The sequence below is a fragment of the Eleutherodactylus coqui genome, chromosome 11 (assembly GCF_035609145.1).
Source record: "Eleutherodactylus coqui strain aEleCoq1 chromosome 11, aEleCoq1.hap1, whole genome shotgun sequence".
NCBI classification, from domain to species: Eukaryota; Metazoa; Chordata; class Amphibia; order Anura; family Eleutherodactylidae; genus Eleutherodactylus; species Eleutherodactylus coqui.
In genome coordinates, this window is record NC_089847.1 from 9181418 (window position 1) to 9199080 (window position 17663).

General features: G+C 49.5%; 1 protein-coding gene across 2 annotated transcripts in view; it reads right to left on the bottom strand.

Annotated features, from left to right (window-relative positions):
• The window catches only part of ZNF507 (zinc finger protein 507), a 58102-nt gene that overhangs the window by 12775 nt on the left and 27664 nt on the right, over positions 1 to 17663 (bottom strand). For both annotated transcript variants that reach the window (XM_066584022.1, XM_066584023.1), the window contains 3 exons: positions 4054 to 5945; positions 2512 to 2635; positions 690 to 804 (listed from right to left, as the gene is read on the bottom strand). In XM_066584022.1, coding sequence (XP_066440119.1) covers positions 690 to 804; positions 2512 to 2635; positions 4054 to 5945 — 2131 coding nt within the window. The remainder of the gene's footprint in view (positions 1 to 689; positions 805 to 2511; positions 2636 to 4053; positions 5946 to 17663) is intronic.

Below are 17663 nucleotides of genomic sequence, written 5' to 3' on the forward strand. Positions count from 1 at the left end.
GACCATTTGAATGGGCTCTAAGTTTGGCGTATTTATTTGGAAAAAATAAAAATATCTATAGGACTACATTCACCAGACAGGCCAAAAGAGTCCTTCTGACCTGCATAGAGCGGATATACCTATTTTGCAGTATGGAATCGCGTGATCTACTACTGTATACAAAAGGTAGAAAATAAAAACCTATACCAGAGGTGCTTTTTTTTTTTTTAAATAACGGAGGCCCATTAGTGACACATGCCACCATGTGCCAACACAATGGAAGGTGCAGTCTTCAATTAGAATTACGTCGGGATATCCTGATGTGAATGAAGGCTTAGGCGATTTATAAGACTGTCAGAAAACGAACAAATCATCTTTTCTCCCCCAGTTACAATGGCACGTTGGGATTGCAGATTTCTTTCGAAGTCTATATTCTATATAAGTAATAGTCAGATTGTTGTAAGATAAAACATGGAAATGATGCGGGGAAATGGGCGGCCTGGGAAAAATGCATTTACATAAAATTCCACCCGAGCCGCGTGATAACTCAGTCAACACCTTCCGCTGGATACTTTTTATTTTAATATTCACGCCTGTCTCTCTCCGTGTCGCATTTGGGTCCCTGGACGGACGCGCGCACTTCATCACCTGCACATATTAAAGTGGTAGAAGCCGCAAATTCCACAGTAACGTGGCGTAAATTCACATACCTGTACGGTTTATCAGAAGTGTGAATTCTTCTGTGGTTTCTCACGCCGACATACGTGGAGCTGGTGTAGCTGCACACATCACATCGATACAACTTCGAGATGCTTGATTTGTTACCTTGAATAAGGAAGCCATAAAGATAAAATAACACAATGAGAATTTGGTATTGTAGAAAGCCGCACTAGCGCAGCGAAAAGAGTTTAGGTGAAAAACAATCATTACAGAGAAATAATACTTCCCCGGTCGCTTTTTATGAGCGGTATAAACAACTCGGTAGTTTGCAGCAATGCTAATGGAAAAGGTTTATTACACTTGAAACATCTTGGAATGTTTTAATGTAACTGGAAAAAAGGAGGGGAACCTCCAGTGAATTATAGCGACCTCTTCGTTGGCTGGTTTTAGAAGAAGTGCAGGTTAAAGAGTTGCTGCTGCCTGGAATGTGTGCTGCAGGGTCTACCAACTGCAGTTCTATGGGACCCTAACAAGGGCTTCAGACCACCAAAGACACGTCATCAGAACGTCTATGGTGTCGCATACAATGTTGTGACACTAGCTGGTGTCAGGTGCTGTGCACAGCTCAGGGACCCGAAGAGACGACATGCTGGGAGTGAAGAGAGGCAAGAACAGAATTATTCTAAGGTGCACGCAAGTTTACAAAATAGCATGAAATATTTTTATCATATTTTCTAAGTTATACTCCCCTGGTGGGCTAAAGTAGTGGAGGATTTAGTTTTAAGTGGACATGCCTCAGCGGCCCCAATAGTACCAGTGCCCCTCCCAGCGGGTGGGGGTTCACGTTCCTCGATCTTTGGGTCCAGCGGCTCTCATATTTGAGGACACTGCTGGACTGGTCAGAAGGACCACAGCAAGTTCTTTGGTCTCCAGCGGTGCTGACCCGAGAGTCGCTGTGATCATTATGTCATTTATTAAAGGGTTGGTAATATTTCACTACAATGTTGCCTACTGCCATCCTAATAACTATAGAATTCTTTAATTACACTGTGGGGTTGTCTGGATTCCTCCTTACACGGCAACCATGATGACAGCGATCGCTGCTGCCCAATATTCCAGAAGTTGGCTTATTCTGCACGTAATAAAGTCTTTCATCTCTCAAAGATGCGGTGACAGCGGCCGCTGGACACAAACTATAGTGGTGTCATTCCAGGACAAATCCCCCCCATGACCAAACGGGGCTAAACACAGACATTTTTATACACATTTGTTCCTTACCAGAACGTAAACATTTTCCTCAAAATGGGAGATGGTTGGGCGTTACCCCTTGGGCGATTTGTCCTGGAATGACCCTTTGAACAGTAGTTCACAATAATCTGCACGGGTGAAAAGGGGTTTTCCAAAGAAAGACATTTTAACCCTAGCTACAGTTTGGGGAATAAGTGTTTGATTACTGGGGTCCCCAGCAGTCAGACACCCTGTGATAGGCGCACCTAAATGCCCCATGTAAATGGAGCGGTAGTGCACAGGATTGACTGCTGTTCCATTCACTTCCATGGGTAGGCAGAGATCAATGCGCTCAGTAATCTTCCTCCATCCCATAGAAAGTGAATGGAGCAGTGGTCACACATGATCACTGACACCCCAGTCACATGGTAAATTTGGGTGTGTTGGTCTTGAGAATGCCGATGTGAGACCCCCACCAATCAGACTTTTAGTATCTATCTTACGGATAGGTGATAAATGGATACTGGTACAAGCCCTTGCAGTTTCAGTTTAGCAAAACTCCCACCTCCAGTAGAACCAAATGATCAATCAAAGCTTCATATTATAAAGTAAGAATGGAAGGCATTTGCAATGAGGTAACTCCACCTTCAGGACTTTCAGGAGAATCCTTTTCTTCCACCTCCTCTGTGCAGACTGGTGTATCCTCACTTGTTGTAGACGCGGTATCCAAAGGACTGCTATGTTCCCGTTCATGATTCCTTAACTGACTCTGCAAGAAATTAAATTAAGGATTGAGAAAAGTTGAAAACCCTAAAAGGAGCTGTCACATTTCTTCCCCACTCAACAAGGTCTCGTAGCCCATAGAAAGCGCCATCTTCCAATGTCTTTCAGCCTCTGCCAGTCATCGAGACATTGCCACAAGACATCGTGGCCTCATTTCCACTAAGATGCTGCCTTTTGCAAAGTCAGGAAAATCCTCCTGAAATGTTCTGTGCTGTTGTGAGCCCTGTTCCTTAAAGGGATTATCTACCTTGGGCAATCCTTACTTGTTAGAAGGGTTCCTAGACAATAAGAGTGTCACAAGGTGTACAGCAGCTATGACCCCCAGCAATCAACTGTGATCTGTGTAGAAACCTCACAGCGCCACCACAGGGAAAATGAAATCTTACACTATGCCGATTCACATTATTGGGATGTCTGTATAATGCAGGACCTCCAGAGCGAGAGACGCTCTCCAATAGATGAGGATCCTGAACAGACGTCCTCGATATTACTCACAAGTCCCTAATAGTGAATGAAAATGACTTTCTAAGCCATATAACTTCCTTATACCCTCATTTTTTTGAGTTCCTTGATATCTCCATTCACAACCCAGACCTTGTCACAAGCAGCCGCGTCCACAAGAATAAAACTGACTGGATAGATCAATTTATTTTTTTTCTTATTCTAAAACTTCAATTCATGTTGTAGGAAACACGAAATCACGTTCAGCCTTGGTGCCAGGACGTCTGAATTGCATCACTCCAGTCCAGCACCACAGCAATGACCAACAGCGGCAGCTGCTATAGTGCTGCAGTTGCCAATAGAAGCCAAGAAACCCAAAGGAAACCAAAAAGAAATATGTACATTTCCAGTCATCTTCTACCCACACGGCCGCTGTTATCGCCTGTCAATAAATTGGAAAACCAGGTGTTGAAAGTTTGCCTGCCTACGAAACACAGCTGACACTCGGCCGCAGCGAGATAACTCCAAGGGCATTTAATTCCTGCTTCTTGTCTCCCCATCAACCCTTAAAAAAGTTGTGTAAGACAAAGTTGTGGGGCTTAAAGTTCAGGAAACAGGAAATCTGGAGGGCAACATTTTATACTCACCAGGCACTCTGTTCCAGTGACATGTTCCTCTGGAGTCCACAATCGCCAGCAACATGACCCTCTTCAGTCCATTTGGTGTGCCTGTTCTCCCATTGACATGACTAGGGGTGCGTGTGCGCAGAGCGGTCTGAGAAGAGTCACGCTGCTGGCATGTGTGTATTTTGGGGGGACATAGCACAGGAACAAGGCGCTTGGTGAGTAGACTGCTCTCTGGTGTAATGGGGTTCAAATATCATAAGAGGTTCCCTTTAAGCTGAATGCTAAAGCTAGGCAGATATGGCCTCAACCCAAGCAATGTCATAGCAATAGTCCATACCTTGTAGTAGAAGGATTCGTTGCAGTGTTTGCACTCGTACTTCATGGTTTTGCAGTGGTTGATCATGTGGTTTTCAAGGTCACTGCTATTTTCTGCTATGTGCTCACAGATCGGGCACTGGTAAGGCTGTCTCTGGCGATGCACGCGCAAGTGCTGCTTTATGTAACCTTTGTTATCACTGGTGTAGTGGCACAGGCGACATCGGTAGGGTCGTTCGGCATCCGGTAAATATTCCACGAGGTTGCTGCCGGAGCTGAGGTCGCTGGTGCACTCGCTCTGGGCATTGTCTTGTAACTCTTTCAGAATGTCGTCATCTGTAGCGTTCTGATCCGTCCTCTCTCTCAGCTTCTCGATAACTTTCAGCAAAGACATGCTGATACCCATTTTCATAGGAGCTTCTGTGAGTTCACCCCTCTCTTTCACTTCATTTTCGTTAAGTACTTTATCAATTTTGGGGACTTTTGAAGGTTCAACCTTTGAGCAAGATACAAAAGTAACATCGTCATCCCCTTGACCAGTGTCTGGATCGACGGTACTGGGCTCACAGATGACCTGGAGACTGGTTTTAGGACATTCAACCACTCGGATAGGCATGGTTACCAATGCTTCGGCTGCCAAAGAGTGAAGTCTTAAACACTCGGAGTTTGTCCTCCTGCGTACAGGCGGTGTGTTCTCATCAGACCCTTCAAATCCTATGATAATCTCCTCACTCTCCACTACATTCTTATCGGCATGATAAACTTCCACAGAACCTGCAAGTTGGGGATCTTGAGGGACTGTCGTCTTCTTCTTAACGTCCACTCCGGTACTGATCAGAAAGGATTTCTGTGGGCCAGATTCCTCAGCTCCAGGCAAACGCTCTACGATTACATTCAGGTGACCCTTTGTGTTTTGGCTACAGCTAATAATTTTCTGTGCCGAGGATAAGAGACTCTCCCTAATCAACTTATCTTGATCACTTTCGGGTAGGGCATCATCGATGACTACTACTTCTGTCGTAGGAGTGGGGGCACTAGTTTGGCTTAAAACCTCAGTCCTCTTTATCTGTACATCCTGAATTGCCTCGCACCCAGGTACTTGCACTTGTGGCTTGACGTAAATATTTCCGGCAAGCACCGACTCGCTTCCTTGTGGTGTATGAGCAACGGTGGAATCTGGTAATCCAGCAGACTCATTCTCTTCGTCAAATACGGGGTACGAGAAGTCCACCTCGCCTGCATGTTTCCAAGCATGAGTTTTTAACATTCGTTGTTGGCCGCAGGTATATCTACAGATGAGGCATCGGTACAGACCATACGCTTCGTAGGCATACCATTTTTTTCTCCCTGACTCAGTGACGGCTGTACACGAGGATACCTGCTTGTCATCTCGGAGCTGGTCTTTAGTTTGTGAAGGAGCCATAACTTCATTTTCACAGTGCGTTTTTATGTGAGTTTCAAGTTCACTGTGGGTTTTAAAAGTCAAGTGGCACTCCGAGCACATCAGGATGATTTCGTTATGTTGCCCGTGATTTTTAACATGGCTTGTAAGGACCTCGAAGGAAGGAGACATAAATTTGCAGAGACTACACTGGTAGAACATCACTTTTCTATGGTTTGGCGCAGGAAAATTGACGACCTTTTCAACTGGATTCTCTTCCCTGATCCTCTTGGGGCTGGAGATTGTCAGATCAGGCTCCTTGGGTGGTGGGACATTAGCAACATCTTCTGGGTAAGAGCGTTTTCTCTCTTCGGGACTTCGGCTCGATTCTTGGCTTTGCACCATTGCGGTGAGTTTCTGTATCACATTGATCAAGGGCTCATTGCCTTTCGGTGTGACCTCAACCGCATGCATTAAGGTAATCTTGGCGTCAGGAACCCTTATACAAGCACTTTCCTTGTTCTCCATCATGCCTACAAAAAACAAAACAAAGTCATGTTATCAAACAGCATCATGCCCCATATGACATTTTTGCAGCGCCCATCAAAAAATAATGCATCTCCAGATACTAACATAACGTATTTCATAGACTGCAGTCATTGACACAAGACCCTGACCCCACAAGCTTACAATCAAACTTCCCTTTATCAGACACAGGGTATATTTCACAGAAAGCCTGTCAGCATGTACATGGACTGAGGAACCAGAGCGCCCAGGGAAACCCAATCTGAACACGGGATGAACATGCAAACTCCATGTAAATTTTTCCTTTGCTCAGATCTGAACCGAGGACACTGAATTCTTCAAATATTGAGTATCTTAAAGGGGTTGTCTCGCGTCTAAACGGTTTTTTTTCTCCCATAGGCCCCCCGTTCGGTGCAGGACAACCCCAATGGATGTGTTTAAAAAAAACAAAAAAAACATATTACTTACCCGAAACCCCGCTCTGCGACGTCTTCCTTCTTCCTACTTCTTCCTTCACCAAGATGGCCACCGGGATCTTCACCCACGATGCACCGCGGGTCCTTTCCCATGGTGCACCGTGGGCTCTGTGCGGTCCATTGCTGATTCCAGCCTCCTGATTGGCTGGAATCGGCACACGTGACGGGGCGGAGCTACGATGACCAGCTCTCCGGCACGAGCGGCCCCATTCACCATGGAGAAGACCGCACAGCGCAGGCGTGTCTAAAAACGCCAGAAGAAAGCGAAATTAGACGGATCCATGGCGACGGGGATGCTAGCAACGGAGCAGGTAAGTGAATAACTTCTGTATGGCTGATATTTAATGCACGATGTATATTACAAAGTGCATTAATATGGCCATACAGAAGTGTATACCCCCACTTGCTGCCGCGAGACAACCCCTTTAATTGCTTATTCGAAGAGGAGGCTGAAGGGCTTTTTAAATGGCTCAGTGACCGGACAAGAACGTCCGTTTGGTAGATCATTCGGCCGCGTGAAGGTGCCGCCAATCTCCTGTACAAGCAAATGCTCGATCATCAGGCGATCGCATTTTTCATGTGGCAGAACAAGGCCCTCATTTTCGGCAGCACATTACCCTACGTGAACAGGGGATGTGCTGCCAGCAGCAAAGAAACAGTATGGGGGATGGATGATTGTATGAATGATTGTTCATCACTTATATTGTCTGAATAGGGCTGTGTGAAGGCCAGGTAAAGGCATGGGAACTCGATCGGTGTTCGCTACATGGCCCGGCGTTCGCTACATGGCCCGGCGCTCGCTACATGGCCCGGCGCTCGCTACATGGCCCGGCGCTCGCTACATGGCCCGGCGCTCGCTACATGGCCCGGCGCTCGCTACATGGCCCGGCGCTCGCTACATGGCCCGGCGCTCGCTACATGGCCCGGCGCTCGCTGGCCAATACTATATCACCCAGTAAATAAGTGCACCAATATACTCACTTCTTAAATGATTCACTAAACCAAACTGGACTAAAGTAATATTGTAGATCACCAGTCAGAGATAATCTGTCAGTAAAATCTTTTAAGGCCCATTTATACGCAAAGATAATCTTCCAAACGATTGAAAGATTAGTGATTGTTTTGCATAAAGTAGTAATTTAGGGCACTAATGCCCATTAGTACTTTGTCAGCTTCATTTGCATGCAAATGAGCCTCCTGTAGAGGCTTGCGGGACCCAGCAGGTGGTTTGAGCTCTGCAATTAGCTCCATTGTTCAGCCATGGGCTGCTAAGAGAATACAATGTAACCTGTAGCTCACATGGAGGTAATAGCCTGTGGTCAGTTTTTTCTCACGGGGTGCAGAGAGAATACAATGTAATCTCCTGCTTTCGTGGAGAACACAGCGTGCAGTCTGAATGATGGTTTTTAAGCTCACCTAAAAATCATCTTTCAGACGAAAAGTGCATGATGGTAGCATTTACACACGACGACTATTGCTCAAAAGCCATCGTTTTAACATATTTTGAGCGATAATCGCTGCGTGTGAATGGGCCTTTACTGGCAGCAGAGAGGATTCAAATCTCCAACACACAGCAGGACTACAAGATCCCGGGGACATTCACATGGTCCACGTCCATTGTGTACCTGATCTGGTGCAGTAAATATCCTGTTAGGGACTTTATGTTGGAGAAATAGGATAAAAGTTTAAAGCAAGGATGAGATCTCATCGCCATACAATTAAAGAAAGACAGAATTACCTGCGGCCGAGCACTTTTCTAGTCACGGACAGAACATAGAATATATGAAAGTTACTATACCAAAAGGCAATTTCAAATCTTAGTGTCACAGAAGAACTTGGGAGCATAAATTTATAACGATCTTTGATTATATCAAGATTGGAATGAACCTCCGAGGGGGCTTCTTGCATCAATGGAGCATATTAGAAATCTGGAGCAGAGAACGCTCTGGCCTGGTGACCTCCTAACAACAATTTAGAGACCATAAAAGTTTCACATCTCTTATCAGTGGGTTAAAGGGGTTGTCCCGCGAAAGAAAGTGGGGCTATACACTTCTGTATGGCCATATTAATGCACTTTGTAATGTACATCGTGCATTAATTATGAGCCATACAGAAGTTATTCACTTACCTGCTCCGTTGCTGGCGTCCCCGTCTCCATGGTGCCGTCTAATTTCAGCGTCTAATCGCCCGATTAGACTTGCTTGCGCAGTCCGGTCTTCTCCCTGGTGAATGGGGCCGCTCGTGCCGGAGAGCTGGTCCTCGTAGCTTCGCCCCGTCACGTGTGCCGATTCCAGCCAATCAGGAGGCTGGAATCGGCAATGGACCGCACAGAGCCCACGGTGCACCATGGGAGAAGACCCGCGGTGCATCGTGGGTGAAGATCCCGGCGGCCATCTTGGTAAGTTAAGGAAGAAGTCGCCGCAGCGCGGGGATTCGGGTAAGTACTAAACGGTTTGTTTTTTTAAACACATGCATTGGGTTTGTCTCGCGCCGAACGGGGGGCCTATTGAATAAAAAAAAAAAAACCCGTTTCGGCGCGGGACAACCCCTTTAAGTATTTACTCCTCTACTCATCCTGTTCCCATATCATTTTAAGTGTGAATTAATCACACCATGTCTGTGCCTTGTCGTAAGTGTGTGAGTGTGTGTGTATGTAATATACATTTTTTTTTTCTATCAATCTCTTCGGACCTATTTCATTAAGCCTGAAGAAGAATCCAGAGTAGGTTTGAAAGCTCGCATCAACATTATGTATTTTTGTTATCCATTACAAGGTATCATATCTACAAGATTACTTGGTTTCTCTTGCTGAGAACAATCACATTTTATAATCTTTCAAGCATGTGGTAAAGGAATTTGGCGGCAAGCCGACACCTCACATGATCACAAAAGATAAAGTAAACTTAGAAATGTGCGACACCCACCTGTACTGCACTTGTGGCAAGGGCAAGAGAGCAAACACACTCCAGGTGTGTAACACTTCTCAATAAGGGATCCAACAAGACACTCAAGGGGCGGTAGAGCAAGTGATACTTCTACAAAGGCATCCAAGATACTTGTGCTTGTTTAAGGGGTTGATTATGGCCTGGATGATCGCTGGAGATAGCAGATTTGGGCGAGTTGTCCCGCATACAAACGGCCGCCGATGGAAATAGCTCACTTGTTGGGAGTCGCTTGGTTTTTAACTAGAAACCAAACAATTGATGGCGGTGTAAACAGATAGTCATTCAACTACGAACAACTGCCCGTTTACTGTGAATGGAGGTAGGTTGGCACGATCTCTGGCACACTTTGCCTTCCATTCACAAAACTACCGGGCGATAGCTGCAGGGACGGCTGTCAGGCGCCAATGCACCCAAGGTTTATTGCCAGATTGGAATCAGGAAGGCTTCAGACCAGTTTCACACGGGCAATCACGGCGATATTGCAGCTTTGCTTCGAATATTTGAGTCAACGCTGCTTTTTCTCGAGAATAATCTCACATTTAATCGCTGCCGCCCACAATAATATGGCGCGATTTTTCATCACGAAAGTCAATAGGAGTTTTAATGTTAAAACCGCATCGCATGAAAAAGCGCAAGTTCATGCGAAGCGAAAAACTAGGAGGCTCCACAGGAAAACATGGGAGATTAAAAAAATAAATAAATAAATAAAAATAGCACATTGCAGAAAAAGAGCGTGCCGCGATTGTTTTTTCCCTAGCATCAGTAAAAAAACATTGCTAATGTGAAGGAAACCACTGGAAAGATTTTCTCGCAGGAAAGCCGCAATCGCCAGTGTGAAGAAGCCCTTAGGGTGCCTACCCACTATCGCTTTTTTTTTCCGCTGCAAATTTACTGCTTTTTCCAAAATTGTCAATGGGACTTTCTAATGTTAAAAATGCAACGTACCAAAAACGCAAGTTGCCGTTTTTGGTGTGTTGTGTTTTTAACATTAGAATGCAGCGAATTCGCAGCAGTGAAAAAAAAAAAAAACGCTAGTGGGTAGTCGCCCTTATGGTATAAAAACATATAGTGGATTAGTGCAACAAACTGCAAAAAAAAACCCAAAAAACAGCTGAAAGACACGAGCCGCGCAAATACCCGATGTATATGTGAGATGGACCATAATGAACAGATCTAAGTGCGGAAGCTAAACACCCAGCAATGCTACACAGCCGAACAAGTAGCAGGGATCCCGCATGATACGAGGTGTAAGGCCTCCCTCACACAGGCGTTTGCAAAAACGCTGTGCTTACTGCGTTTTCAGCAACGTTGGCTGCGTTTTCAGCACCGCTGATAATGCAGCCAATGAGGCTGGAAACTTTTTTGCAGACTTGCTGGCACAGCAACCTGCGTTTACCGCTATAAGAACGCAGAACAAAGTTGTGCCGCGTTTTCAGGAGCGCTGCAACCGCTGTCCATTCATTTCAATGGGAGACTCGCAGCTGAAAACAGACAAGAACAGAACACGCGTCGTTGGAAACACGGCATGTTCAGCCTTGTGTGAACCGCCCCATTGAAATGAATAGGAGCGTTGAACAGCGTTTACCGCAGCGCTAAACGCTGTACACAGACGCCTGTGTGAGGACGGCCTGACCGTGCGCTCGCAAGGCCGAATTTGCACAGAATTTTCTATGTGATTTCCGCCTCTAAAAACCAAATTAGAATCCATCAATGGGCGAAAAAAACTTGTGGAATTCCAATGTGGAAAGGGTTTGCAGAAATCTACACCCCCCTACAGAGATCATTCCATTCGGAGGCATAAAACAGATGATTATCGGCAGCGGTGAAGTAGAGACAAGCGTCTAGCCGGAGAGATAGCGGCTCAAGAATTGTATTTACCAAAGTTGTAAAAGGGATCATAAAAAGGAAGTGGAGAAAGCGAGCCGCGATGGATGAGCTCATTTCCCTCTTCCCTGCCATAAGAGCACCGCAGCAGTAACCACCGACAATACTGTGGTATGTGAGGGTGACCGGGGGAGGGGGCGCCGCTTATCACCTACTCTGGAATGCCAAGTCCTTAAAAGGCTCAGCCGCGCTCCGTAGTACAACACTGCAACCCGCGCTCCCCGGAGCACCACTGCAACCCGCGCTCCCCGGAGCACCACTGCAACCCGCGCTCCCCGGAGCACCACTGCAACCCGCGCTCCCCGGAGCACCACTGCAACCCGCGCTCCCCGGAGCACCACTGCAACCCGCGCTCCCCGGAGCACCACTGCAACCCGCGCTCCCCGGAGCACCACTGCAACCCGCGCTCCCCGGAGCACCACTGCAACCCGCGCTCCCCGGAGCACCACTGCAACCCGCGCTCCCCGGAGCACCACTGCAACCCGCGCTCCCCGGAGCAACACTGCAACCCGCGCTCCCCGCGGAGTAACGACACCGGAGGATTCCCTCCAGGTCAGGAGACGTTTACTGGGTACAAAGCTTTGGCTCTCCAGCTGTGGAGATGGTACATCTCGCATTAGGGCTATATTCACACGGGACGGATACGCTGCAGAACGTCCGGCGCTAAATCCACAGCGCTTTGAAATTCCAGCAAAATGAATGAATTTTAGCGATTGTGTAAAATATCGGCGGCGTAACGTTGCTTACGGAGCAGAAAAATGGCTTTCTCTGCAGCAGAATTTAAGCCGCATCGAAAAAGAAACAGCTTCACTGGGGCTTTAAGGCGAACGATATTCTTGCGCGAGTTTTGTAGGATGTAATGCGCACAAAACGCACTTGAATCTGAAGACCATTCACATGTTCCATCTTTGGGGCGTTCCCTCGAAACGCCTCGCCCATTGTTTTTAATGGGACCTTAAAAGACATTGCACGGCGCGCTCATACCTACGGCGTGATGTTTACCCGCTGAAGTCAATGGGAAACACTTGCCATCTTAAGGCCGCTTTCCCACATCTGTTTTTAACTGCGGCGTTTCGAACTCTGCGGTAATCACGGTATGACGCTACCATTGATTTCAATGAGGCCTCGCAGACACCGGCTCATTCGCGGCACTGGAAGGCGCTTTGCTGGCCGCGATTTTCGAGCGCTGTCTGCTCTATTTCTCCGCGTTGAGGTCACCTCATCACAATGATAGAGTGCGCTAAAACCCGCTGTCGGACGGCGAAAACTAAAGTAAAATCGTGCCGTTTTGCCGACGCCATGCGTGAGAGCGGCCGAACACTCGTCTGAGGTTTGCAATTTCACAGAAGTGACGCCATTTTTAATCAAAAACATTTCTCGCCGTGATAAAACAGAACGGCCAGGGAGAGAGCGCAGCGCTTGTACTCCGTTATTTCCATCAGCCCCACTGAAAAGAATGGAGCAGCACTTGCATTGTCAATGCTGAGACCCCCCCCCCCATTCGCAGCATCTCCACCCCCCCCCCCCTTCCCACATCAGACATATCACTGGTCAGTATGAAGAGGGTCACGAAGCTTGGGAAAGAGCCGAAGCCCCACTTCATGGTACACCAGGCAACGCGCCATGTGTGCCATACCGACGGTGCCTGGATGGTGCCTAGGACTGAACTGCAACGAACATGTGACTGAGGCCGAAGAGGCTGCAGCACTTGTCTGAGGGCAGCGGCATCTGCAGACAGCTGATTGGCAGGCGCGCGGGGTGTCGTCCCCCCCCCCCCCCCCCTCCCTCCGATCTGATATTGATGGCCTCTCCGAGTTCCGTAAAACCCCTTTAAGTATTGACATTTTGGTGAACTTCGACTACGCAAATGCCTTCTTTTTTAATATGTTCTTTGCAGAGTTCTATAGGGTTCTATAGGGTCCCCCGCAGCAGACTGAGTGACGCACATCGTAGAAGGACGCAGCTTTGCTATAACCATCACCTCTCGCCATGGTTATCCGTGCGTTGGGGCCGCGCCAAGAATTATTTCACTGCGAAAACTCCTGTAAGCGATAAAAACTATATGTGCGAGCAGCAATATTCAGAAGCCTCGGCTCTCACGCGGGGATCATGGAAGTAGGAGTTGTGGGTAAAGAGTCGGCCGCGCCACGTGTGCAGCGACATTACAGAAACCGTCAGATCTGGAGGTCCGAGCAGCTGCTGAAAACCGTCTGCAGTTTGTTTGAGCAGAAATCGCAAGAACGAAGAAAGCAAGAGTGGGAGGAAGGAGACTATTTCCAGAGCTCTCGGGCCGAGGGGACATACTTGGATGTAGATTCCCTGCATTCTACAACAGCCACTAGATCAAGTGTCAGGCTGGAGCGAGGACTCAGGAGGCTTGTTGTCGTCACCCCCCCTCCCCCCCACCCACCCGGGTCTTGAAAATAAACCTGAAAATATAAATCGCTGACTCTGAAGATATAAAGGGGATGCCCAGGATTAGAGAGAAAGGACCAGAACAGCGCCGCTCTTGTATATGGGCAGCATCCGGTAATGCATCTCGCAGCACCATCCACAAAGGCCCAAATCGTGGAAACCCCTTCCAGGTTGGGTTCTCCTGGGGAAGATTAGGTTTCGCATGTGTGCATCTCACAACGCACAATTCTCTCACGTTTTTTTCCCGCCATATGACAGCGGCGTTACGCACAGATTTGGTTGTGGATTTCACACTTTGCTCTTCAATACGATCTTATTTTACATGCAAATTTTAGCACGATTCGCTACGGAAATGGTGGAAATCCCGCTCTGCGATGTAAGAGCAGCAATCCGCAACAACTCCACACCCAAATACACATGCAGATTTTGCAGCATAATCCCCCATCTGGGGGTCCACACGGGGCGGGTTTGCTGTGAAGGTTCCCTGCAGACCCTCCGGATGGAAATTCTCTGGCATTTACAGCAGCAGCAAAGCGGATGAGAGTTTGAAAGTCATCCACAAACTGCGGAAATAATCCGCACAAAGCCCGTGTGGAGACGGACATCCGGGACGGAATTCAGTTCTGCAGCATGAAAGTTTTATCGCCGTCTCCGCTGCGGAATCCATCGCTTCTCAATGAGGGGGTGAATTTTGCAGAGGAACACGTGATAAAACCCACTGTGAAGGCCGTTCCCGCTGCTGATCTGCAGTGAAATGTCATCTGGGGACATACTGTTACATAGCAGTCCCTGCGTGGACCCGGCCGGAGGCCCCCAGGACACTCGTGTAATTGGGTCATTATAGCCTGTGGGGCCGTGGACACAGACTGATGGCCAGCGGGATTAAACACTCTCCGCACGACCCTTCTTGTTTGTATCACGGATGAGAGTTGCATATCAGTGTGGGGCGCCCGCATACAAGACCGCTCACAAATAGGTGTCCAATGCGAGTTGTGTCCGAGCCTCTTGGATACACAGCAAGTATGTCGGAGGCCTGATGCCCGTGTGCGTACAAACAAGCATACTGATCAACTGAATAGGTGAAACACCAACATATTCAGGCCCCATTTATGCATTCGGAATATGGAAATGTGTGCCAACCCGAGCGCAGGTCACCGGATCCCAACAAAGAGCACCGCAGGCGGGCACTCCTCTGTATTACAGACACATAAAGGTACGTGTGCACTTTCTTCCCACATGTGGCTGTACAAAACAGATTGTAGAAGAAAAAAAAAGCACCATTCTGGATTTTGGTTGGATTTTTCTGACTCTTCAGAGTCACCCAGGCCCCTCGCACCCTACGCCGCCCTCGCCCCGGCCCCTCGCACCCTACGCCGCCCTCGCCCCGGCCCCTCGCACCCTACGCCGCCCTCGCCCCGGCCCCTCGCCCCCTACGCCGCCCTCGCCCCCTACGCCGCCCTCGCCCAGGCCCCTCGCCCCCTACGCCGCCCTCGCCCAGGCCCCTCGCCCCCTACGCCGCCCTCGCCCAGGCCCCTCGCCCCCTACGCCCAGGCCCCTCGCCCCCTACGCCGCCCTCGCCCAGGCCCCTCGCCCCCTACGCCGCCCTCGCCCAGGCCCCTCGCCCCCTACGCCGCCCTCGCCCAGGCCCCTCGCCCCCTACGCCGCCCTCGCCCAGGCCCCTCGCGCCCTACGCCGCCCTCGCCCAGGCCCCTCGCGCCCTACGCCGCCCTCGCCCAGGCCCCTCGCGCCCTACGCCGCCCTCGCCCAGGCCCCTCGCCCCCTACGCCGCCCTCGCCCAGGCCCCTCGCCCCCTACGCCGCCCTCGCCCAGGCCCCTCGCGCCCTACGCCGCCCTCGCCCCAGGCCCCTCGCGCCCTACGCCGCCCTCGCCCCAGGCCCCTCGCGCCCTACGCCGCCCTCGCCCCAGGCCCCTCGCGCCCTACGCCGCCCTCGCCCCAGGCCCCTCGCGCCCTACGCCGCCCTCGCCCCAGGCCCCTCGCACCCTACGCCGCCCTCGCCCCAGGCCCCTCGCACCCTACGCCGCCCTCGCCCCAGGCCCCTCGCACCCTACGCCGCCCTCGCCCCAGGCCCCTCGCACCCTACGCCGCCCTCGCCCCAGGCCCCTCGCACCCTACGCCGCCCTCGCCCCAGGCCCCTCGCACCCTACGCCGCCCTCGCCCCAGGCCCCTCGCACCCTACGCCGCCCTCGCCCCAGGCCCCTCGCACCCTACGCCGCCCTCGCCCCAGGCCCCTCGCACCCTACGCCGTCCCCCTGCACACAAGCATGGCTGGGATGACAACTGTGCAGATCGCTCTCATGTAGCAGCGGCCCCAGGATGTATTCAGGATGTGGTTTTGAGTTATACTGAAACTAAACAATAAATTGAAGTCAGATTAATGGCTGCCGGGGACGGCAGAGTGCTGATGGTTTAAGTAAAGTTTCATCGTAACGACAAGTTCTCAAACTTCAGTTCCCACTGCAGCGATAAGCTACGCATCTATCTTGATGAAGAGCCGTACTGGGCTGAAACGTTACCTCCTGCTGTAGGTCGTCACCGGAGCGTTCATTACTATCTGTACGATTATTGTATCAACTCAGGTGTGCGCCATCCTGCTTGTGGGGTGAAGTTCTGGGACTTTGTCATTTAGTATTTGAGGCCTTCGACATTTTAAAGATCCCTGCATGCAGTCTGTGAATGGGAACATCCAGTGGAGGGGGGATTTATTAAAGTGAACCTCCGGGCCTGGACAAACAAGGATGGCAGCACTGCTTCTCTAAATACCTGATGTAGACTAGTAACCCAAGATACTACCTGGTGATCCGACTAGTCAGTACTGCCCATGTGAACAGCACTGGCCAACCAAAGTAGCATGTAGAGCCTTAAACTGATAGTAATGTACAGTGTCCATCAGGTAGTCAGGCAGGGGGTGCAGACATCTTTGTTGTCCAGGACCCTTTAAAGGGTTGTTCAGGATTAGTAAAATATGGCTGCTTTCTTTTAAAAGCAGCACCACAGCTGTCCACTGGTTGTGTTTGGTATTGCAGCTCAGCTTAATGGGCCTGAACTGCAATACCAGATGCAACCTGTAGCAGGTGCAGCGCTGAAAGAGGCCTGGTTATTATAAAGCTTGACAACCACATCTCATAAACCCACTAGAGGACGATGCGAATTTGCTGCCTTTCCCCCCCAAATTGTCAATGGGACTTTCTAATGTTAAAAACGCAACAAAAATACAAGTTGCGATGCGTTTAACATCTGAAAGTCCCATTGACAATTGGGGAAAAAAATGCTGAAAATTTGCAGCAGAAAAGTCCCGCTAGCGGGCAGGCACCCTAAAGCAGCACAGCTACCCGAGCGTTAAAGAGTGTGAACAGATAGCAGTTGCAAGAACGTCGCGGCTGGTATTAGCGAGATTGCCGCTGACGCTTCCTTTGCCGGATGGCTCCCATAGAAGTCTATGGGAGATGCTGGCGCTGTGCTGTCAAGATAGGACATGTCCTATCTTTTGAGGCAAGAAATCTTGGGAAAAAAAACGTGCCTATTGCGCAATCTTTACACGCGATTTTCTCGTCGTGTCAAAAAATGTAAATCGCTCATCTGAAAAGAACCCGTAGGAAATCACAGGTTCGTTTACATGCGCCTAATCAGCGTCAAACCGCTGCTCATGTGAAAGAGGCCGTAGGCCGTGCAGCAGTAAGCCTTCGGGTTCGGTCTCCCACGCGGGCGCAGGGATATGTAAATCCAGACCTCTCCTTATCTGGAAGGCGAGGAGGCAGCTCACCCCGCGGCCACGTGGAAGGAATTAGCAAACACAACCGTTTAACCCTTCTTCCTGCCGGCCGATGAGATCTGATGCCACCAACGTTTAACCGTTACAATGCTGGACATTGAGGGCACGGAGTACCGGACATGTGGGCAGCGACTGCAGAGACAGGACCTTCGCCCTCACTGCCCCCCTCTGCTGAAAACAAATTCATGGCGATCCAATGTTTTTATGGGAAAATA